General features: G+C 46.7%; 1 protein-coding gene across 8 annotated transcripts; it reads right to left on the bottom strand.

Moving 5' to 3' along the window:
• Positions 1-293: 293 nt before the first annotated feature.
• Positions 294-24,926, bottom strand: DCTD (dCMP deaminase). Of its 8 annotated transcripts, none has more exons than XM_069976571.1 (6): positions 16,568-16,775; positions 14,203-14,314; positions 12,991-13,126; positions 4,083-4,199; positions 2,800-2,896; positions 297-899 (listed from the first exon to the last, which is right to left on the bottom strand). In XM_069976571.1, exons 1-6 carry the CDS (start codon positions 16,651-16,653, stop codon positions 818-820), a joined length of 630 nt encoding a protein of 209 aa, XP_069832672.1. In that variant the 5' UTR covers positions 16,654-16,775; the 3' UTR covers positions 297-817. The 8 variants fall into 8 exon arrangements, with proteins under 8 accessions (XP_069832680.1, XP_069832672.1, XP_069832677.1 ...); XM_069976576.1 differs by lacking the exon at positions 16,568-16,775 and adding an exon at positions 24,871-24,926 and having other exon boundaries at positions 298-899; XM_069976578.1 differs by lacking the exon at positions 16,568-16,775 and adding an exon at positions 17,149-17,200 and having other exon boundaries at positions 298-899.
• Between the last annotated feature and the right edge of the window lie 812 nt (positions 24,927-25,738).

Genomic DNA, 25,738 nt, shown 5'->3' with positions numbered 1-25,738 from the left:
CCCGTGCACTCTCCAACTTACAAACTTAGTCCCGGATATAAACAGGTTAGCCGACACCCCAAACAATACTGGTATATACATTTATAGGGTTAGTTATATTAGGTTTTTCTAATCTACACCAAATTCTAATGCCTTAAAAAAAATGCAGTTGTTCTTTCCCATGTGCACCATGTTCAAGGCTTTTAAAGCTACACTAGCACTTAGACTGCAAGCTCCAATGCTCAGTGACAGATATAATTGAAAAAACACATGGAAAAAAAGACACTGTATGACATGGTTTTAATAGCATTGCATTAAAAAAGTACAAAATAAAAAAAACAATAAAACTGAACAGTAAAATGCATCAGTGCAATGATACTACATCAAAGGCAGAAGAGATCAAGAGTTAAAATATTATACAAAAATAGACATTACCTAAAGGCTAAGAAGAAAAAAAAAAATAAAAATTAAAAACAGTATATACTCCTACAGAAGAGGTACCTCCTATAGCCTATAGAAAAAGGCAACCAATATGGCAAAACCAGTACTATCCTTACAATAAAGTAATCCATTTGTCATATCTAGGCCTGCAGGTACACAATGCATAAAAGAATAGTTGAGTAATTATGTTTTCTGGTCTTTGGAGACATTTCTTGATTACATTATAAAAGAAAACAACCACCATTTGTAACTTTTCACTGGCTGCCATTTAAAAGAAAATTTCCAAGATGAACCAAAACTCTTCTATGGAGAAAAGCATAGATAGATCTAACTCCTCGATTACTGAAGCAGATGACGTCTTAATGTCAAGATGTGAGATGAGGCAGTCATCAAGTCTTCACAATACTGGTGGACTCTGCTTGGTTTTATTGATTGAATCAAAGTCGATGACTATACTTTTCTGTTTAGGTACAAATTTCCTAAAAATATAAAATATACAGGTTAGTTATGTGCTGAAACTCATCTTCCATCAGTAGCATAAGAGGCGGACGAAGGAGGGGGGAGGAAAATATTGCTTAAGACTTCATGCTCTCTCTAGAGAAGCCAATTATAGTGCCCCATGCAGAGAGAATCCTTAGAAGGGATAGACTGAAACAAAAAGACACATGGGGTTGCTGAGGCTGTGTGTTTTTCAGCTAACAGAGATCATAAATTATCAGGAAAAGAAAACATTTCTAACAACGGAGCGCCAGGAGTTGGTTTCACTGCTAAAGTTTTTTTCCCTTTGTACAAAATGTGCTGCCCCTTCCTTATTCGCTTTGCTGAAGTTAATTTGAAAACTTAAGTATATACTTGCATTAAGGATAATGTTCGCCTTCTTTATCAGGGAAGCACCTACAATTGTTCACCATATATTAAGCTAAGACCCAGAGCTAAGCTTTCCTTAACAATCAGAACGCCAGAGAGAAAAGAACGCAAGACTTAACCAAGAAAATGTTTGTTTATTCATTAACAGGTATTGAAAAATATACAAAAAAAGGCATTTAAACAACATAGAATAAGTGGTGGGAATACCACCTCGATGCATTTCTTGCAATAGCATATCAGGTGTGGTGGACTACCTGATGTTTATTTGGAAGGCTGTTTTATCATGTGTTCCTAAGGCTGTTTATTTCTTAGTCTCCATTATTAGGCATATTTTTACTTGACTTTAAACATAACAATTCGTGTTGAGTGGACTTGCTGAACAGTTTGTCAAGTCCGCTCAACACCATTTGCAATTCATCTATGGGGTGGGGGTTTTCGCATCTTCTTGCTGCCTTGATATATTTGGCAAGATTCTCACTATGTATTACACCAGGTATGGGGAACCTTCGGCCTGCCAGCTGTTGCAAAACTACAATTCCCATCATGCCTGGACAGTCAAAGCTTTAGCTTCGGCTATCCAGGCATGATGGGAATTGTTGTTTTGCAACAGCTGGAGGGCTGAAGGTTCCCCATCCCTGTAATATACCATCTTGAGGTCTACTCTTAGTAAGTGTGACAGATGCAGAGGATTGGTCACACTAGGTATTCTCACCACTTTTACTCCTTACTCTTACATATCTTTCAATACCATTTAATTTAGGTAATAAACACTTTTTACCCAAACTAGCAAAGTCCAGGGCAAAATAAGTATGTAGCAGCCATCAAAGAAAAAAAAACTGCTATTTCATCATGGATGGCTTGAAAAAGGCCATTTCATTACCAAAACACTGCTACGTGCTTTTTTTTATAAAGGTTTTGTTTAGAAACGTAGCGTAAAATAAGTTTTATGGTAATCCAATGCTTTGGACTTTGTTACAGTTTAAGCTTCGGCCATAAGGCCCCGTCTAGTGTGAACTTTTTTTTTTTTTACCACCTAAGTAGTGATTTTATCTGGATTGTACAAGAAAGATCAGCCTTTTATGGACTTCGTGCTGGAAAGTTTTCTTCTTGTTAGTATCAACCACTACCCATAGGTTCTTAAAAGACTAAAACCTCCCCATTACTACCCCTTTCCAATGTTCAGTCTCTACCCTTGATAAACTTTATGCAGTTTCCCAGTACATTTCTATGTTCTATTTCTGTGTTATAAGACTCAGACCTCCTGTGGCTCTACAGAAGGGTACAGTTTACTTAGGTCTAATTTTAATTATACAGAACCGCAGGATGGTCCCAGACTTGTAACTGTAATACTGACATATAGTTATTACGCAAACTGGAAACATCTAACAGATGTTAACCAGACTAAACCATCCATGTATTTAGATGTAAGTAGAGATTTTACCCACAATCCCCTACTCAGCAACGCTATACAAATTAAACACATCAAAAGCATATAAAACATTTTAGCCGTACGTGTATTTAGTCCCAGTTAAGTCAAACATTCTCCTCGCGGCTTTCATTTCCGGTTTGTCATGATACTTGTCCGACATATATATGACTTCTTTAATACCTATTTGAAAAAAAATAATTATGGAGGTCAGAAACTCAACAGAACTTTCTAGCACAAGCAGTTTTGCAATTCTATACATCTATATTATATACACATCTTAGCATTTGCAGCTAACGCTTTGGCTGTCCAGGCATAATGGGAGTTGTAGTTTTGCAACAGCTGGAGAGACAAGGTTCCCTGCCCGTAGTCTAGCACATCCAATACAACTGTCTTCACTCCGCACATGTGCGCTGCCATGGCCAAATAGAGACAAAAAATTATTGTATAACAGCACGCCGCAAATGCTAAGATGTGTATATAATATAGATGTATAGAATTGCAAAACTGCTGTAGAGAAAAAAAAAAAAAAATCTTAGCATACCATTTGGTCAAACTGTGTACTGTCCCCGGATCCAGCTAGTCTCTGCTTATATTACCCACTGGGGTTGGGTGGAGTTCCAGAGCATAAAGCCCCTATTACATGGGGCGTGTGAGAGGAGCAAACGAGTGCTGTCATCGCTTGCTTGCTCCTCATTCCCTGCTCCCTGCAGGCGCTATTACACACATCGGCAGCTAGGAGGTGAGAGCCAGGGGGACCGCAGGGGGCTGCACGGGTGATCGCCAGATCGTCTGGGCAGCCCATTGCAGATAGCAGTGGTCTGCTGCCACCACTCCTATTCCAGGGAGAGATGGCAGCAGATCGTTGCTATTTTAGTCATTTGTCTTTCAACATGTTGAAAGACAAACGACTGCAACGATCAGCCAACATCATTCGTGTCGGCTGATCTTTGCCTTCTATTAAACAAGATGATTAATGGCCGAATACGGCAGATAATAGTTTCGTGTAATAGGGCCTTAATGGAGGCAGCCACTCCTCCCCACATGTAACTCTTGTAAAGTAAGGGCCATATTACAGGGGACCATTATCGAGCAGAACATACTTACATTCTTTTAGATCTGACTCTAAAATCGTTCACTAATCGTTCAGTGTAATCCCAAATTGTTCCTTCTTTTGCTGGGATCAGATAGAGTAAACGATTGTAGTAATGAACATAACGAACGACTATCGTTCTGTGTGACATGGTGAACGATTTCAGGTTAACGATAAACAATCTCGTTTGTGATCATTTTTGCTTTGTCTAATAGGACCCTGGGATGTGTACAATAAACCAAATAATACATAAATACACACATAGAAGTCACTAACCTGCCTGAATGATCAGCTTAGCACATTCATTACATGGGAAAAGAGCTACGTACATGACACAGCCTTTAACATCGGCAGAGTTTTTGTTCATAATGGCATTTAACTCTGCATGACAAACTAAAAGGGGGAAAGAAAAAGTTAAGACAAAAAAAAAAATTGTAGAAGCTCTCTTGCATTACATAAGAAACGTTATATACTTAATTAGTTCTTTATTTGTCAGTTTCCATTGCTCTTTGATAGCCAGCATGGCTATTGTATCTGAATCTCTGAGTATGCTGAAGAATTGAAAACCCACAGCATGCTTCTTTTAGCGTCCAGAGAATGTTCATTACCTGAGGATGAGATTTTTCGAAACCCCATCCATATGTATTGCATTCAAATTTGTAGAGTGGAAATCCACAGGAAATCTACCATGTCTGAACATACCCTTACACACTACATGGTGAACGGCCTAATGGAAAACGGAACAACTAGACAGACCATTGGTATTCTAGGCAGGTGATAAAGCTAGCATCAAAGTCCATCTATGTTACATGTAATCATGACAACTGGCACCACAACATTTTCTCCACTCATATACAATTCTAATGAAAGATTGCCTTCAAAGCTGCAAATGCCTAAAGGTATCATCTGTTTTTGTTCTACAAGCGCTGCGGTGCTCATCAACTTATGCAGAGGACATTTCATTATGTTCCCAAAGCCTTTGTGACCAATTCCCTCTGACAAACGCAATTTAACATATAAAGGAGATCCAGAAATAAAAATATATATACTCCGGCAGTAAAGTTGCAATATCCATTCCTTCTACATAGCACATTCATAAGACGCCACAGCTGGGTTCTGAGTGAAATATTAGATCACCACATCCAAGCTTATTTTTACTAGAACACAAATTCGATTTCAGCAATTTGGAGGCAGAATAAATGATAACAGCTTATTTAAAAGGCCAAGAAGTTCTTTCTTCCCCTCATCTTACAGAATATTGCCAAGTTTTAAAATGGTAAAGGAAACAAAATAAAGGGGAACAAAAACAGTAACCCTTCATCGCTTATAAAAAGTATACACACAAAGACTGGCTCGCTTCATATGTACATTGGAGCTGGTTTTAGACATCTCAAGGCTCTATGGATTCAGTCACCTGACAAATACTAGTGACCTATAATAGAGTCCACTGAGTTCTGCTACAGTGTCAACATACAGAGTCTATGGGCCCCATAACATATGGCATTTATCAGTTGAATAGGCAGATGTTGCCCTGTGTAATAGTCTCTTAAAGGGAACCAATCACCTGAAAAAATATACCTATAGCGTCCGCCCCAGCTCAGTATACCCCAAAACATACTTTGATCTATTCCTACTTAGATGGGAAATAAATGCCCAAATGACATTGAATAGATCAAAAGTATGTTTTGGGTAGAGATGAGCGAACCTCAAGCATGCTCAAGTCCATCCGAGCCCGATCGTTCGGCAATTGATTAGCAGTGGCTGCTGAACTTGGATAAAGCCCTAAGGCTATGTAAAAAACATGGATATAGTAATTTACTGTATCCATGTTTTCCAGACAACCTTAGAGCTTTATCCAAATTCAGCAGCCACCGCTAATCAAATGCTGAACGATCGGGTTCGGATGGACTCTAGCATGCTTGAGGTTCGCTCATCTCTAGTTTTGCGGTATGCCAGGCAGGGACGGACACAATAGATATATGTTTGGAAAGTGTGTTAGGTTATGAACTGGTCAGGATTAATGGAGATCAAAGGATTTTTCAGGTGATTGGTTCACTTTAAAGGGGTTGTCCAGCAAAAACCTTTTTCTTTTAAATCAACTGGTGTGAAAGTTATATAGATTTGTAATTTACTTCTATTAAAAATTCTTAAGTCTTTAAGTCTTAAGTACTTATAAGCTACTATATATCCTGCAGGAAGTGTTTTCAGTCTGACACAGTGCTCTCTGCTGACATCTCTGTCCGAGACAAGAACTCTCTAACCCCCAGATGACCTAGGACGTACCTGTACGCCCTTGACCGCCTGCCACCAGACGACTCTCAGCGTTTAAGTGTAAGTGATAGGAGCAGCTCCTGTCACTTACTGATCGGGATCGGTTCCAATCGCTGTGTCGGACCGCCAGAGGTCTCTTACCTTCCTCCATGTGGTCCGATCGGCTCTCTGCTGATTGAGTCTACCAAAGGCAGGCTCAATGAGCAGAGCGCCTATTTCACTGATCAATGCTATGCATAGCATTGTATAGTGTATGCAAACTGAAGATTGCATGTAAAAGTGACTTGTGTGTATAAAAAAAAAAAAAAATGTAAAAATGTTGTTTAAAAATACCCCAAAGCCCCTCCCCCAATAAACATTAATATGTTTATTTGTTTTTATATGTTTTATTTATACTATGAAATGGGGGGTGATTTTAAACACCGTAGCGTGCGTAATTGTCCGATTAAAATATAACAATTGCCATCCCGCACGGTGAACGGCGTAAACGAAAAGAGGGGAAAAAAGGCCAAGATCCCAGATTTTTTTTTTTTTTTACATTATATATATAATAAATAATAAAAAGTGATCAAAATGTCCGATCTACACAAATATGGTATTAATAAAAACTAGAGATCATGGTGCAAAAAATTACACCCCATAGAGCCCCGTAGGAGTCACAATAGGGCCATTTTATTACTAATTAATTGCAAAAAAAAGTATTTAATAAAAAAAACAAACATATAATATATATATATATATATATATATATATATATATATATATATATATATATATATATATATATATATATATATATTAGAGAATCTGTGTGAACCTGCATATGGTTGTGTTCTGACTGACCTATAGAATAATAGTATCATGTCGCTTTTACCATATAGTGCATTACATAGACACAGGAACCCCCCAAACGTTACCATATTGCATTCTTTTTTCCAATTTCACTAATTTATATTTTCATAAATAATATTTTGGGGGTTCTATCATACATGTTATGGTAGAATAAAAGGTGTTGTTACAAAGTACAACTATTCCTGAAAAAAACAAGCCCTTACATGGCCCTGTTGATAGAAAAATGAAAGTGCTAGAGCTCTTAGAAGGGGAGGAGGGAAAAACAAAAGCGCAAAAATGAAAATTGGCGCAGTCCACTGGGTCATTTTGGGCCTGGTCCTCAAAGGGTTAAAGGAAAGGTTTTCTATGGGAATCCCCATAGAAAACCTCTCCTGCTCTGGAGAGTTCCTGTCTCGGCCAGAGATGTCAGTAAAGGTAAGTAATTGTGCAAGGAGTCTTACAAAAGGAATGGGGTTTCGCCCCTCCACAAGGTCTAGCAGCCTGTTTACAACCCTTAAAGGGGTATTCCCCCCAAGAGCTAAAAAAATGAAATGCTCCCAAACCTAGCTGGCCTTACTCACCAAGTCCCTTTGAGTATTTTGAGACGTCTCCCATCTTTCTAGCTGCTGCCGTTCCTGAGTTACAAGTTTTTCTAAAAGCCGATTTATATCCAAGATAGGAAACTACATTTCCCATCATGCAATGCTTCTGCCTGATGATGGCGATGTAGCAGAGCTGAGACAATGAAGGAGATGAAGTGTAGCAGAGCAGAGTTGGCGGTGACGGCGTAGCAGAGCCGAGTTGGCGGTGATGCGGCAATTGCGGGGGGCGGAGCTTGCCGCGGGCGATTGCGGGGGCGGAGCTTGCCGCGGGCGATTGCGGGGGCTATGCTGCGGGTGAGTGAGGGATGCCACGGGCGATGGGGGGGCGGTTGGTTGTGGGGCAGGGGGCTGTGTGCTGCGGGGAGTGCTGGACGGTGGGGAGGCTCTGGACACAGGGGGTGAGCTCTAGGCTGGGGGTGAACAGGTGGCTGATGTTAGAGAGGGAGACAGTCACAGCTGCGCTGATCACTGTCTCCCTCTCTAACAGCAGCCACCCCATCAGTGTTCTCAGTCACTTCACTGTGCTGGGACTGAGGACACGTGATGCAGACACGGAGGGTGGGGGCCAGGAGCAGGGAGCGTGTCGGGTTGGACTGAGGTCTGATGATTCTATGCAATCAGTGAGGGTGAATGCAGCTGGATAACAGCAAAACTGTGCAGAATCCATAATAACTGTATATTGGAAAGATGGAAAGCTACGGGTGGGCAGCGTATTAATGCAAAAATAATTTTTGGGGGGAATACCCCTTTAAGGTCCCCATACATCTTAGACTTGACTGCTGTCAATCTAAGGCAGTGCTTCTCAAACTGTGAGGCGCCCCCTAGTTGTTGGTGAGGCCCAGCTGGGGAGCCAGTTTTCACAAAAGTAACTATGATTTGCACAGTCCATTTGCTGTCTGCAAAAAATCTCCATTTTAGCAACATTATTTTGTACTTGCTTTATTAGTATATAGTGCTTGGGAAACAGGTGAAAGGTAGCCCTAGCATTATTCTCTTTAAATGGACTTTCTCCACAGATGGAGAGGCCCAGGCACCCACTTGGTCAGTCAGGTGAGGCCCAGGCAGTGCCTTGGTCTGTTGGGTGAGGCTTCAGAGGAAAAAGTTTGAGAGGCGCTGATCTAAGATAGATAAGGCTCTTTCGAACAACCACCAACAGATGTAAGTGATGATAGAGGACGACCCCTTAGTTTTAGGAGAGATAAGCTGCAGCTAGAACTCTAGAATTCTCTGCGGCTTACCCCTCCCCAGAGAGAAAACGGGAACGCTTGATTGTGTTGTGTGTTCCTGTATGTGGGGATGACAGGCGGGAGGGATAACTGACAACCATACTTTTAGCCATCAGGTTTTGAAAGTGTACTGGCTTGAAAGCTCAGAATTGGTTTAAGAGCTCAGTTCCCTAAATTAACCCACACCTCTTACACGCATTACCATACCAATTTCTAGCTTTAGTAAGGTGTTTCAGCTTCTACTTACTTCCTCTTTTTGGCCTCTTTACCCTCTGCCACTTTTTGTGCCCTTCACTCCAACCCCTGATTCTCGAACACTGGTCTTCAATTTGTGTCCCTTGCCCCTCATAACTATAGGAATCCTAAGTAGTTAAAGGGGGAGTGCGGCGGTAAAGAATTATTCACAGAATAACACACATTACAAAGTTATACAACTTTGTAATGTATGTTATGTCTGTGAATGGCCCCCTTCCCCGTGTCCCACCACCCCCACCCATGTACCCGGAAGTGTGGTGCGCTATACATTACGTGTCGACCCCCGTCTCTGATCTTCAGTCAGTGACGTCTTCTTCGGATGGACGAAGATGACGTTTGGCACAAGATTGAGGACATGTGCAACACGGATCAGGTAATGTATAATGCACCAACACTTCCGGGTACACGGGTGGGGTGGTGGGACACGGGGAAGGGGGCCATTCACAGACATAACATACATTACAAAGTTGTATAACTTTGTAATGTGTGTTATTCTGTGAATAATTCTTTACTGCCGCACTACCACTTTAAGGGTGTTTTGAACATTACCAACGGGTCTTTCCTTTTGTAAGTTTCAATCTCTCATCATTCCTCCATACTGTATTACCACATATCAATAGTCCTGTGGACCTTACTTTGTTGCCTCTTACGTAAATAAGTCTTGTAAGGTCTAAACTGATGCATTATGTGAAATTAAAAAAAATGTACTGTCTTAGAAATACTGACTTAGGGTGCGTTCACACCTACAGGATCTGCAGCAGATTTGATGCTGTGTTCAGTTATTTAAATGAAATCTGCTGCAGAAAATCAGCTGCAGATCCTGTAGGTGTGAACGCACCATTAAGCTTTCATGTGCCTACATTGTTTTAATATTATGTTGCCTTTGGTTATTACCCACTGAGGTGGTCCAGGCATGCTCAGTTAAACTGCAATCTCCAGGAAGCACTGGCAGTTGGTCTCCACTGAGTGTGTGCACTGCTGCATGGCAACAGCAGGGTCAAGGTTCAGAGAAGAAACCAGGAAGTGATTAGGTCCATGGGGGATAGAGATAAGCGAGCCGGGTTCGGGTTCGAGTCGATCCGAACTCGAACGATCGGCATTTGATTAGCTGGGGCTGCTGAAGTTGGATAAAGCTCTAAGGTTGTCTGGAAAACATGGATACAGCCAATGACTATATCCATGTTTTCTACATAGCCTTGGGGCTTTATCCAACTTCAGCAGCCACCGCTAATCAAACGCCGAATGATCGGGTTCAGATGGACTCGAGCATGCTCAAGGTTCGCTCATCTCTAATGGGGGAGAAAACAGTACAGTGATATTACTTTACCAACTTTGCTTCATAACACAACCCCTATCAAGAACCATTTTGTTTGATTTTGGTCATATGATAGGACAAAGCAATCACAGGTTGCATCACATGACTAAAATACCAAAAAAGGAAAAAAAGGAAAGACCACAGAAAGCAGGACGGGCACTCAGTGTTTTCATGTGGAGCACACATCTCTGATCAAACTTCACAAATGCTTTGAGTAGGGCTGGGCGGTATACCGCAAAAATACCGATACCGTCACTGGCGTCGGTTAACCGACTTCAACTTAGCCAGGACGGTAATTGCGGTATTTTTGTATTTTTATGTCCCCGCGCCCGTCCTGTCAGAGCCCCACGAGCGCGCGCGCGCGCGCACACACACACACGCAAGCGGCCGGGCACGAGCGCTGCATGTCATGTGCAGGGACGCCTGTATCGCCCGCACCGCCCCCGTCTGGTCCAAGCGACCTTCCCCCCCGCTCCCCCCCGCCCGTCCCCTCCCCCCCCCCCCGCCCCCGTGCGCGCACCTGTCCGCCCTCTCTGAGGTCCTGTCCTGCCGCACCGTCCATGCGCCCACCACCGGCGTCCCTGCTCACCGAGCGGAGTACAGGACAGCCGCCCTCACGTGCTGCTGCTCCTCCAGCTCTGACACGGCCGCGTCCCTGCACACACAGGACATGTGCAGCGCTCGCCGGCCGGGTGTGTGTGTGTGGGGGGCACTCGGACGGGACTGTGCTGGTCCCCCCTCCCGGACCAGTCCTGTCCGAGCGCCCCCCCCCCCCCCCCCCCCCCCCGCACCCGGCCGGCGAGCGCTGCACATGTCCTGTGTGTGCAGGGACGCGGCCGTGTCAGAGCTGGAGGTGGAGGAGCAGCACTTGGGAGCAGCTGACCTGTCATCTCATCCCCTCAGTAACAGTACAGGAGTGTAACATAGGAGGAATAATGGGCTGCAGCGGGCAGGATAAGTTATAGCTGTGTGTGGTATCCTGCCTGCTGCAGCACATCCATTCCTCCTATTTTACAGTCCTGTACTGTTACTGAGGGGACTACAGTCATACACCCATGTACGCCCCCCCCCCTGTACAGACATACACCGCTGTCCGCCCCCCCCCCCCCGTACAGTCATACACCGATGTCCGCGCCCCCCCCCGTACAGTCATACACCGCTGTCCGCCCCCCCCGTACAGTCATACACCGCTGTCCGCCCCCCCGTACAGTCATACACCGCTGTCCGCCCCCCCGTACAGTCATACACCGCTGTCCGCCCCCCCCCTGTACAGTCATAAACTGCTGTCCGCCCCCCCCGTACAGTCATACACCCCTACCCCCCCATATAGTCATACACCCCTATCCCACCCTGTATAGTCATACACCCCTATCTCCCCCTGTATAGTCATACACCCCTATCCCCCCGTATAGTCATACACCCCTATCCCCCCGTATAGTCATACACCCCTATCCCCCCGTATAGTCATACACCCCTGTCCACCCTCCCCTGTATAGTCATACACCCCTGTATAGTCATACACCCCTGTATAGTCATACACCCCTGTATAGTCATACACCCCTGTATAGTCATACACCCCTGTATAGTCATACACCCCTGTATAGTCATACACCCCTGTATAGTCATACACCCCTGTATAGTCATACACCCCTGTATAGTCATACACCCCTGTATAGTCATACACCCCTGTATAGTCATACACCCCTGTATAGTCATACACCCCTGTATAGTCATACACCCCTGTATAGTCATACACCCCTATCCCCCCGTATAGTCATACACCCCTATCCCCCCGTATAGTCATACACCCCTGTCCACCCTGCCCTGTATAGTCATACACCCCTGTATAGTCATACACCCCTATCCCCCCGTATAGTCATACACCCCTGTCCACCCTGCCCTGTATAGTCATACACCCCTGTATAGTCATACACCCCTATCCCCCCGTATAGTCATACACCCCTATCCCCCCGTATAGTCATACACCCCTGTCCACCCTCCCCTGTATAGTCATACACCCCTATCTGCCCCGCCCCCTGTATAGTCATACACCCCTATCCCTATGTGCCCCCTGTATAGTCATACACCTCGATTCACCCCCATATAGTCATACACTTCTATCCCTATGTACTCCCATGTATAGTTCTGTACCCCCATCCCTATGTACCTCCTGTATAGTAATACACCCCGATCCACCCCCATATAGTCATACACTTCTATCCCTATGTACCTCCTGTATAGTAATGCACCCCAATCCATCCCCCCCCCTATAGTCATATACACCTATCCACCCCCCATATAGTTATACACATGTATTCCTATATGACCCCCTGTGTATACACATCCTGTAGAGGCTGTATACCTGTATATACACATCCAGGTCTCTGCTGAGACCCCTAATAATGACAAATAGTAATAATGATGATAGACTAACCATGGGTTGCTGTTCAGTTCTTTTTTACTTTTTCTAATCAAAATATCGCCAGTTTGGCATGGCAAGTGGGTGTGGTTTGCTAAAAGGGGCGTGTCATAATTATCGTTGAATTATCGTTACCGCGGCTACATGTGCGATAAACCGCGATATTGATTTAGGCCAATATCGCCCAGCCCTAGCTTTGAGTACATTTACTGCTCTGCTATTTGTGAACTTTTATCTGTATAAATGGTCAATGCTGTATACATACCATAAGGATATTTGGTGTCAAGTGTATCTTCTGCTGTTCTAGCCCATGGAAGGGCATCATCGTGACAGCCATTAGGCATTCCATTATACCCAATACCAACTATCTTGTTCTCTTCATTTACAATACAAGCTCCAACCTAAAAATAGAAGATGAGCATTTATAATATCCATAAGTGTTACTGTACACTCTGTGGCTGACATTCCTACAAAATTGAGCTTACAAAAATCTACCACCAACAAAAATCCTTTAAACATATGTTTAATTATTAGGTGACATATTGCCTTTAAAATGAATCAGCTGTTTTGAGCCTTCAAATCAGGGAGAAGAGTATATTGATATATTGGGTTTTGGTCAAAGCTTTCAGTATTAAAAGGTAAACAGTTAATAGTCATGTAACCTGCTGTTAATTTCCCTTTAAGAGCTTTATCAGACGCTTGTTTCAGCTGAGTGGACAACTCTATAATCCAATCAGAAGACTGCTAGAGCTGTCAACCATAGCAGGTAGTAGGGGGCCAGGGAAGCAGAGCCCACCTGCTGGACACATGCCTTGGCAGTAGCCAGGACACAACATGTTTTTCTCGGTCATTCAGGCTGCATGACCAAAACACAAGGTACCATTGCACCCTCTCCAACCTCTGTATGATGCAGTCAGCAGTCCTGAGGGCCCAACACTAGTATTGAGTAGACCTGTCAAAATGTTTACTGCAATTAAAACCAAAAACTCTGTGTTTGATTCCCAGCGGCTGAAGAAGTTGGATGCAGCCCTAGGGCGGACAGGAAAACATGGATACAGCCAACGCCTGCATCCACAGGGATTCAAACGCCAAGTGTCCACTCAACATTAACCAGCACTGCTGGCAGGCTCCCCATTCGGTAGAACTGAACTTGAGCACGGCGGCTCTCTAAGTTTTCCTGCCGGTACCCTGAAACTACCAAATTTACATTAAAAGCCAACCAATGGGATGAAAACTACAATATGCATTTACATACTAATCTTCCTAATCTGTTCCCACTTTCCAAAGCAGATCGAGAAACTTTTGCAAGCATGGCACGTGTAATTTCCTTTCACACAAGAGACCAATTTAATAATTTCCTCTGAAAGTCTTCTCCCATATGCAATTTACGCCACGCTATTAACTACGAAGCGAGGGGGCAGGGAGGCGCCACATTATTTACTAACATTATCTCACGTAATCAATGCAGTGTACTTACTTGGGAACTCGGATCTTTACTTCTCTGAGCTGATAAAAAGGCAACGGCCATAAAATATTCACACCATTCTAAGTAATCTTCCCGCTTTTTACACATTGCATCAACCGCTTGCCTAGAAAGCAAAATGCAAATTGAGAGAGTGCGATGAACCTTAAAAATAACCATGGTAAACAATGTAAATATTGATACCTGTCAATTATTTCCAGGTCAGACTTTAGCTCCCATGACACCCCATTCATTAGATGCCAGAGCAATGGTAAATAGCACTAATGAACATATTTACATAATCTATGCAGGGAGGGATTCTGGGAAAAAAGATACACTACATAGGTACGGCTGGCCGGCATCGGCGAATGTAGCTATACGAGAAGATGTTAGGCGGAAAGGATTTAATGATACTCTCAGCAGGCGTTCTGCCACTATAGCTGTCAGACTTCACACGTCTTCATTTACATCAGGCTTTACATGCTCAAAGCCATAAACAGAGACTATTAGGAGTTTTGTACATTATTTCAGACATTAGTCTCCATTAATAACCACCGTATAAAGCAATCACAGTCATGACAACTAGTGGGAACTGACTTCCTCCACTGTGCCGTACAGTCATTACTTAATCAGTCCCTGTGCCCGCTAAGGGTCACATACTAACCTCTGTGGGGGAGATTTATCAAAGGGGTGGCAAGTAGAATTGGCCCAGTTTCCCATAGCAACCAGATTCCACCTTTAAAGGGGTACTCCGGCGCTGATAAAAAAAAAAAAAAAAACAGGTCCCTGAGGCTCCAGTTGGTGGCTTCATTTACCTTCACTTCCTTGTTTGGGCTTTCCCATGATGCACTTTGTCTCCTGTGATGTCTGACTCTGTAAAACTGTTAGATGGCTTACAGCTTGCTAATCCAATCAGAGCTAAGCAACCTGAGTCATCTGACAAAGGGAGGCTGGCCTAACAGGGCTTATACTCGTCTCCCTCTTGATGATGTCATTGTCACAAAATGGCTGCCACAGAGCAGCCTGGGGTCAACAGTCATTAGGCAAGAATTAGTTTACTTCACTTCCTGGTTGGGTTTGAGGGGGGGAAATATAGGGAAGGGGGCAAATAGGTGATTGAAGCATATTACAAAGATAAATAACTTTGTAATGTGTTTCAATTACTGGGAAAAGGCCCCCTTTAATTTTCCAAGGAATCTGTGAAGAAAGTGAAATGTGATTAGTTGCTAGGGGCAACTGGGCCAATTCTACTTTACACCCCTTTGATAAATCTCCCCCTATATGTTTTGCTGTGGGGGAAAGCGGAGAACATACACTGTGTGCACATGGTGGCCTGGTTAGATATGAGCCCAGGTCCCTCCTGAGCCACTGTGCTGCCCTAAACCAGTGACCATCAACAAGGTGCAGTCTTTGTAGCCTAATCCTTACCCTGTATAACAGCCACCACCATCATATTACAGAGATCAGCACCAAGAAACCAATTTACAAATGACAGACAGTAAAGTCACTTTGTGGTATTAGTTTGGTGCCCAGTTCTGCAAGTCCCATAGACAGTGAGCACACTCCATTCACTTAGGGAGCAATTGATAGAGTGACAGTCAATACAAATAACTTGACATGAGACCTGCTGTGATCAGGCGATAGTTGGGGAGAGCGTGCAGTGTCCATGCAATCCACTCACCAGCTGTATCTAATCGGCTAATTCCAACAATGACGTCTATGAGGCCACATCGTAAGCAAGCGGATGGGAAGTAGATGGCACAGCCACCATGCTTTCTCCCCGGCTATATCTCCTGATCAGATTGGGTCTCCTCGGCCTGCAGCACCATTAGGAGCACTGCCCCTCGCATACTAAGTGAGCCAGTAGACATGGAGCAGGCGGGATGGCTCAGTGCTCTGGGGGCGGGGCAGTGCTCCTGACGGTGCTCTGGACCAAGGATTACACTGCTAACAGCACAGGAGCGGTGCAGAGGAGGAAGGTAAGGCACACACTATCATCCTCAGTGCAGAGGAGGAAGGTAAGGCACACACTGTCATCCTCAGTGCAGAGGAGGAAGGTAAGGCACACACTGTCATCCTCAGTGCAGAGGAGGAAGGTAAGGCACACACTGTCATCCTCAGTGCAGAGGAGGAAGGTAAGGCACACACTGTCATCCTCCGCACCCCATGCACAATATCAGTAGGCTTAATTTGTCTAACCTGCTGAGAGTTCTCCTTTAATAGGAAGTGGCGATCCCATGACATAACAGGGTCACCAAGTCAAACCAAAAACCATCTGCAAAGTCCCTTCGAACTTGCATGTGGTCACAGTGTAATGTGTGTACACCACATGAAGCTAGTTCACACTGTGCGATTTGTAGCAGATGCTGCTGCCGCATACCCAGTATTACATGACACATCTGCACGGACCATGTCATTCATTGCTCCGATTCCTGAATCAAATGGGATGTGCCGGTCACCCAGCATGGCCTGATCCCGGTATAACCCGGTACCAATACCATTCTACCGCGCTAAGAATCCGCCAGGCCTGGACCTGGCCCTATACAGAGTGTGCAGGGTAATGGCGGAAACCAGACCCATCCGCAACGTTACACGTCCCACTGATAACTGTGCAGTACTGACAGCAGGGACATCCTGAGCGAAAGATGGAACCGTGACGTCATCAGAGGCAGGGCACGTCACCGCGCTCACTGACACGTGGTCCCCGGCTGCAGCACCCCCTGCCTCCTGCTCCCGGTACAGCACCCACATACCGGCTCCCTGCAGCCTCTGCTCCGCTCATAGTTACCGCTCAGACCAAAGAGTATTCACCGTGCGGGCGAGTGATGAGGTCACAGCTTATAAACTTCCTCCTCACGTCCCGGTCTTTACGGTAACGCTGATTGGCTGGGCTGAGCCAAGCCCCGCCCACTCCGCCCCTCCCGGCTCTAGCTCCGGGTAATAGCGCCGCTGCAGCTGTACCGGTGAAGTCCTGCCTGGATACACAGGCATCTATTAGCACAGGAGGAGGAGAGGGGATCTGAAGCCGGGGGCAATAGGGGCACCCCCGGCCCCACCCACAGAGCGCCCCTCAGCTGAGTACCAGGGGTGTAGGCTGCGGCTGCTGGCGCTCCTGTCACTGCCTCCCAGATGTGAGGATAGCCCCGGGGAGCAGAGACCGGAGCTGCCTCCACCCGCCCAGCGCTGGAACGGGAGCGGTAAGTATCTAATACCAAGCAGGGGCATATCTGGCTGCAGGGGGCATAGCTGGCTACAGGGGGCAAATCAGACTGCAGGGGGCAAATCAGACCGCAGGGGCATATCTGGCTACAGGGGGCAAATTTTACTACAGTGGACATGTATGGCTACAGGGGGCATAGCTGGCTACAGGTGGGCATAGCTGACCGCAGGGGAATACCTGGCTACAGGTGGGCATAGCTGACCGCAGGGGAATACCTGGCTACAGAGGGCATAGCTGGCCGCAGGGGAATACCTGGCTACAGAGGGCATAGCTGGCCGCAGGGGAATACCTGGCTACAGAGGGCATAGCTGGCCGCAGGGGAATACCTGGCTACAGAGGGCATAGCTGGCCGCAGGGGAATACCTGGCTACAGGGGGCATAGCTGGCCGCAGGGGATTTCTGGCTGCAGGGGGGCATAGCTGGCCGCAGGGGATACCTGGCTACAGGGGGCATAGCTGGCTACAGGTGGGCATAGCTGACCGCAGGGGATACCTGGCTACAGGGGGCATAGCTGGCCGCAGGGGATTTCTGGCTGCAGGGGGGCATAGCTGGCAGCAGGGGAATAGCTGACTGCACAGGGCAAATCTGACTACATTGGACGTGCTTGGCTACAAGGGGTATAGCTGGCCACAGGGGGCATAGCTGGCCGCAGGGGAATACCTGGCTACAAGGGGAATAGATGACCGCAGGGGAATACCTGGCTACAGGGGGCATAGCTGGCCGCAGGGGCATAGTTGGCTACAGGGGGCATAGCTGGCCACAGGGGATACCTGGCTACAAGGGGAATAGATGACCACAGGGGGCATAGCTGGCCGCAGGGGAATACCTGGCTACAGGGGGCATAGCTGGCTGCAGGGGAATACCTAGCTACAGGGGGCATAGCTGGCCGCAGGGGAATACCTGGCTACAGGGGGCATAGCTGGCCGCAGGGGAATACCTGGCTACAGGGGGCATAGCTGGCCGCAGGGGAATACCTGGCTACAGGGGGCATAGCTGGCCGCAGGGGCATAGTTGGCTACAGGGGGCATAGCTGGCTACAGGGGGCATAGCTGGCCGCAGGGGATACCTGGCTACAGGGGGCATAGCTGGCCGCAGGGGATACCTGGCTACAGGGGGCATAGCTGGCCGCAGGGGATACCTGGCTACAGGGGGCATAGCTGGCCGCAGGGGAATACCTGGCTACAGGGGGCATACCTGGCCACAGGGGATACCTGGCTACAGGGGGCATAGCTGGCCGCAGGGGAATACCTGGCTACAGGGGGCATACCTGGCCACAGGGGATACCTGGCCGCAGGGGGCATAGTTGGCCGCAGGGGAATACCTGGCTACAGAGGGGATAGCTGGCCGCAGGGGAATACCTGGCTACATGGGGCATAGCTGGCCGCAGGGGATTTCTGGCTGCAGGGGGGCATAGCTGGCAGCAGGGGAATAGCTGACTGCACAGGGCAAATCTGACTACATTGGACGTGCTTGGCTACAAGGGGTGTAGCTGGCCACAGGGGGCATAGCTGGCCGCAGGGGAATACCTGGCTACAAGGGGAATAGATGACCGCAGGGGAATACCTGGCTACAGGGGGCATAGCTGGCCGCAGGGGCATAGTTGGCTACAGGGGGCATAGCTGGCCGCAGGGGATACCTGGCTACAAGGGGAATAGATGACCACAGGGGGCATAGCTGGCCGCAGGGGAATACCTGGCTACAGGGGGCATAGCTGGCCGCAGGGGAATACCTGGCTACAGGGGGCATAGCTGGCCGCAGGGGAATACCTGGCTACAGGGGGCATAGCTGGCCGCAGGGGCATAGTTGGCTACAGGGGGCATAGCTGGCTACAGGGGGCATAGCTGGCCGCAGGGGATACCTGGCTACAGGGGGCATAGCTGGCCGCAGGGGATACCTGGCTACAGGGGGCATAGCTGGCCGCAGGGGAATACCTGGCTACAGGGGGCATACCTGGCGACAGGGGATACCTGGCCGCAGGGGGCATAGCTGGCCGCAGGGGAATACCTGGCTACAGAGGGGATAGCTGGCCGCAGGGGAATACCTGGCTACATGGGGCATAGCTGGCCGCAGGGGATTTCTGGCTGCAGGGGGGCATAGCTGGCAGCAGGGGAATAGCTGACTGCACAGGGCAAATCTGACTACATTGGACGTGCTTGGCTACAAGGGGTATAGCTGGCCACAGGGGGCAGAGCTGGCCGCAGGGGAATACCTGGCTACAAGGGGAATAGATGACCGCAGGGGAATACCTGGCTACAGGGGGCATAGCTGGCCGCAGGGGCATAGTTGGCTACAGGGGGCATAGCTGGCCACAGGGGATACCTGGCTACAAGGGGAATAGATGACCACAGGGGGCATAGCTGGCCGCAGGGGAATACCTGGCTACAGGGGGCATAGCTGGCTGCAGGGGAATACCTAGCTACAGGGGGCATAGCTGGCCGCAGGGGAATACCTGGCTACAGGGGGCATAGCTGGCCGCAGGGGAATACCTGGCTACAGGGGGCATAGCTGGCCGCAGGGGCATAGTTGGCTACAGGGGGCATAGCTGGCTACAGGGGGCATAGCTGGCCGCAGGGGATACCTGGCTACAGGGGGCATAGCTGGCCGCAGGGGATACCTGGCTACAGGGGGCATAGCTGGCCGCAGGGGAATACCTGGCTACAGGGGGCATACCTGGCGACGGGATACCTGGCCGCAGGGGGCATAGCTGGCCGCAGGGGAATACCTGGCTACAGAGGGGATAGCTGGCCGCAGGGGAATACCTGGCTACATGGGGCATAGCTGGCCGCAGGGGATTTCTGGCTGCAGGGGGGCATAGCTGGCAGCAGGGGAATAGCTGACTGCACAGGGCAAATCTGACTACATTGGACGTGCTTGGCTACAAGGGGTATAGCTGGCCACAGGGGGCAGAGCTGGCCGCAGGGGAATACCTGGCTACAAGGGGAATAGATGACCGCAGGGGAATACCTGGCTACAGGGGGCATAGCTTTTAGCATGGGGCATATCTAAATAAAGGGGACATATCTGGCCACAGGGAGCATTGTATGTGACTACATGAGGCATATCTGGCTAGATGAGGCATTGTTACTGGGGAAGAGGGTATAGTGGATACGAGGGGAATTATTGGGTATAGGGGGCATTATTTTGTGCAATAAGCACAGTTTCAGGCTACACTGGGCACTATATCTGGCTACTAGTGGTATTATTACTGACTGGGAATTATTATTTGACATTACTTCAACATTATTACTACAGGTCAGTCACATTGTTATGGGGGATCTGATCTGGGGATCACCTGCTGACACACGCCTTTTTAAGTCAACATTTATAAACCATCACATCCTTGGGGGTACTCCGCTGGGACATCTCTTCACATGGGGGGTACTTGGCTTGTAAAGGTTAAGAAACACTGTTCTATTGCAATGTGAATAGTTTCAGTGCAAATGATGCTCATACACAGTCCATAGTTTTCCTGGCTTCACTTAGTGTCACAGTCTCTAGGTTTTTGCTTTCTATCACAACTAATCAACATTGTTTGTGTTATTTTTACGTTTATATTTACTGTTCTGTAGTAAGTTTTTGTTTATTTGTTACAGCATGATTTAAAAACCTAAACAATCTAGACAAAAGCCCCACACTGTGGCTGTGTGAAGCTTATTGGCTGCACAGGATGGCTCTTTATTGCTTTGGTTGCCTCGCAGATAGCGAAAATAAAGATCTGCTTAGCCACAATGCAGCACGACTCACACAGGTCCACACAATTACTTTGTAGCCCTAAACTAAGGGTATAGTTACATGCTGCACCTATAAAAATTGTTCTAAGCCATGTTAGTATGCACATGGGTGTCTGCGACTCCATATACACCATACACATGAAAAGGACAACAAACCCTGGGGTGAACATAACCTTTTCTCCCCGCGCTTCAACTGAAAGCCCACTCAGCCAATCACTGACTGAGATGGGACCATGCTGCGGCAGGTGATTGGCTGAGCAGGCTGCCACTGTCTAGATGAGCTTGTCCCAGAACTGGCTGCGGGCAGCAAGGGACACTGGCGATGCCGCAGTAGGACACTGGGGGAGCACGGAGAGGTAAGTATAAGATGTTTACGTTTTATAATACCCCCTTTAACTCTTAGGGGACACAGCTACTTTTGGTGTTTATGACATTGGCCAAATTTTTCAAATATGACATGTCACTTTATATATCAATAACTCTGGAATGCTGTTACCGATCCTTGTGGTTCCAAGATTGTTTTTTCGTGACATGTTCCACTTTATGTTAGTGGTACATTTGGGCCGACACCTTTAACTTTTTTTGAGAAAGACTCCAGAATGATGTGAAAAATTGAAAAAAATTGCATTTCTCTAAATCTGAAAGTCTCTGCCAATAAGGAAGCTAGTTCTACCAGATAAATTATTGATTAATTCATATCTATAACATGTCTACTTTATGTTGGCAGCATTTGGTGAACATGCTTTAACTTTTTTAGGATTTTAGAGGTTGTGATTGTTTAGTAGCAATTTTCTAAATTTTTGTGAAAATTTAAACTGGGAATTCTTTAGGGACCAGTTCAGTTTTGAAGCATATTCTAGAGGCCTGGATCTTAGAAACCCCCATAATTCACCCCATTTTAAATTTTTCACCCTTTGAAGTATTCAAATTGACATTTAAAACAGTTTTAACACTTTAGGCATTTCAGAGGAATAACTGCAAAGTAAGTGTGAAAAGTAAAAATTTCCATTTTCTTGGCAGACATTCCAATTCAATCCTTCTTCTTTCATACCCCACAGCTATAAAAAGTAAAATACAATAAAAATTTTTTCCCCATTTTGAAAACTACACCCCTTAAAGCAGCGTTTCCCAACCGGGGTGCCGCGGCACACTGGTGTGCCGTGAGAACCCGCCAGCTGTGCCGCGGGATCCCGGTCGGAAATTAGAAACTGTCCCTTTAATATCCCTAGAAGCTGCGGCCGCGCAGCTTCTAGGGATATGCCGATGGATTGATGTTCCGCCCGCTCACACAGTGAGCGGGCGAAACATTCAATCGCGCACAATGTCAGAGCAGGACCTGTCAGCGTCCTGCTCTGACATTGACTCCCATAGGCCGCGGCACTTCATGCCAGCAGCCTATGGGAGGCCGGGACGTGACCTCTCCGGCAGGCGTGATGATGTGACGTCATCACGCCTGCCGGAGGTTCAGTCGCCGCGGCTCACAGGACGGAGCCTGAAGAGGAGGGAGAACACACAGCGCCGATTAGGTGAGTATGATGGTTTGTTGTTTTGTTTTTTTTAAAACTATTGGTGCATATTCTCATACTGCAGGGGGCATTATATGGGGCATACTGCAGGGGGCATTATATGGGGGCATACTGCAAGGGGCATTATATGGGGGCATACTGCAGGGGACATTAATATATGGGGGCATACTGCAGGGGGCATTAATATATGGGGGCATACTGCAGGGGGCATTATATGGGGGCATACTGCAGGGGGCATTATATGGGGGCATACTGCAGGGGGCATTAATATATGGGGGCATACTGCAGGGGGCATTAATATATGGGGGCATACTGCAGGGGGCATTATATGGGGGCATACTGCAGGGGGCATTATATGGGGGCATACTGCAGGGGGCATTAATATATGGGGGCATACTGCAGGGGGCATTAATATATGGGGGCATACTGCAGGGGGCATTATATGGGGGCATACTGCAGGGGGCATTATATGGGGCATACTGCAGGGGGCATTAATATATGGGGGCATACTGCAGAGGGCATTATTAATATATGGGGGCATACTGCAGAGGGCATTATTAATATATGGGGGCATACTGCAGAGGGCATTATTATTATATGGGGGCATACTGCAGGGGGCATTATTATTATATGGGGGCATACTGCAGGGGGCATTATTATTATATGGGGCATACTGCAGGGGGCATTATTATTATTATATGGGGGCATACTGCAGGGGGCATTATTATTATATGGGGCATACTGCAGGGGGCATTATTACTGTATGAGGGCAAAGCAGGGGGCACTTGTACTCTGGCCTCATGGCCATAGTACGTCTCATTGTACCCCTTTATACTGCAGTTATATGAGCCACATAATTATCAGCACCATATACTGTGGCTATACAGTGCACATCACCACAGTATATGGTGCTGATAATTATGTGCTCATATATGTGGGACTGTATGTATGAGTTTTCATGGGACTGTTATATATGGGAATACATGGCACTGTATGTATGAGGTTACATGGGATTGTATATATGAGGGGGTTATCCTTTTTTATTTCACTTTTTTAAAATGAATAATTTATTGAAAGGATCTCTGCCCGGCATATGTCACTCTTGAGGGCTTAAAAAGCAGCTCTTGTGGTGATAAGAAGCTGATTTAAAACCCCCAAGAGTGAACTCCGTGAACTATATGTATAATATGTACTGTTTTAGTGTCATTTTGTGCCATTTTGGTTGGTGGTGTGCCCCGGGATTTTTTAAGTATAAAAAGTGTGCCGCGGCTCAAAAAAGGTTGAAAATCACTGCCTTAAAGAATGTAACAAGGGGTACAGTGGGCATGTGGACCCTACAGGTTTTTCACAGTTTTTTGCAAAAGTGGGCCGTGAAAATGAAAAATGACATTTTTCACACTTATACATTGATGAAACCTCAAATTTTTCAAATTTCAAAAAGCTTAGAGGAGAAAAAGCCCCCCAATATTTGTAAAGCAATCTCTCCTGAGCACAGAAATACCCCATTTGTGAATATAGAGTATTGTGTACAACAAGGCTCAGAAGAGAAGGAGCACCTATTTCTGTGTGTGCACAGACGTTTACTGACACTAATAGACACTGACTGACGGTTATTGACACTTACTAATGGACACTGACTGACGGTTACTGACACTTACAAATGGACACTGACTTACGGTTACTGACACTTACTAATGGACGCTGACTGACGCTTACTAAGGGACGCTGACTGACACTAACGGACACTGACTGACGCTTACTAACGGACGATGACTGACACTAACGGACGCTGACTGACGCTTACTAATGGACACTGACTGACGGACACTAACTAAGATCTTATTACTGGGAGATCACAGGGGAGGGGGTACTTTTTATTATATGTATGTGTGTGTGTGTTTTCTACAGTATATGGATGCAGGCTCTGATCTCACAAAGTGAGTGATCAGAGCCTGCATCCATGCTCTGCCATGATCAAATACTGTGATTGGCAGCTCTGATCACAGAGCTGCCAATCACAGTATATAGCAGCATGTACCAGCGTCATCACACAGATGCTGGTACATGCTGCTGCAGCACTGGCTCCCCGTTCCCGGAACTCACTCTAAGCTCCGGGATCCGGGGAGCCAGTGCTGCCAGGAGGAGGGGGATCCCAAAACTCGGCAGAGACCAGGACCCGGGGGTTTACTGCTCGCTTCATCATTACCGATCCACTGATGCCGGTGATTGGCTGTGCTGGACACCTTCAAAGGGTCCAGCGGTAGCTACACTAAACTGTCAGCTATCAGCTGACAGTTTAGTTTTGGCACCCGGTCACTGTTTGTGTAAACAGTGAGCACCGGGAGCCGGGCAGTTATAGTATGTCCTGGTGCGGAAAGTAACCTCCTGCCAGGACGTACTATAACGTCCTGGTGCGTCTATGGGTTAAAGTGCACTTCCAGTTATAAAACTAAAATGAGAAATAGTGCAGGATCCTGCTACTGCCACTAGTTAGGTATAGCCAGTATATTTATTTCCTATTGGAGAACATACCACCCTCCCTACAGATATTGCCCTTCATTGGGTTTGTATCCAGGACCACATTGCTGAAAGCAATCCTGCTGCCACAAAGTCTAAAGGCCGTATAACATGGCACAATATTGAGGAAGCGCTGCTTCCTTCTCATTCCCCGCTCTCTATTACACACACTTAGATCGTCCCGGCAACCCATTGAAGTCAGCGGTGGTCTGCTGCCACAAAGCGATATGCAGCAGACTGTCACTGCACAGATCGTAATTTTTCAACATGTCGGCTGATCAAGGTCTTTTAACATGAGCTATTAATATGTACAGCAAGCGTAAGGTGTACCTGTCATTGAAAATAACTTCTGACATGTCATCAGACATATAAAAAGTTATTTAACGCGGAAGGTCTCACTGCTAAGTCCTGCTGTGATTCGAAAATATAGCCGGGGAAAGGACATGGCAACAGCACAATGCCCTCCTAAGCCACGCGCTAATTCCACCAGTTTATCCTTATAGACTATAATGAGGCTAAGATGTCAGAATTGGATTAAGTGATATGTATAACCACCA

The sequence above is a fragment of the Dendropsophus ebraccatus genome, chromosome 7 (genome assembly GCF_027789765.1).
Source record: "Dendropsophus ebraccatus isolate aDenEbr1 chromosome 7, aDenEbr1.pat, whole genome shotgun sequence".
Classification (NCBI taxonomy): domain Eukaryota; kingdom Metazoa; phylum Chordata; class Amphibia; order Anura; family Hylidae; genus Dendropsophus; species Dendropsophus ebraccatus.
This window is presented reverse-complemented; position numbering and strand designations above follow the sequence as displayed.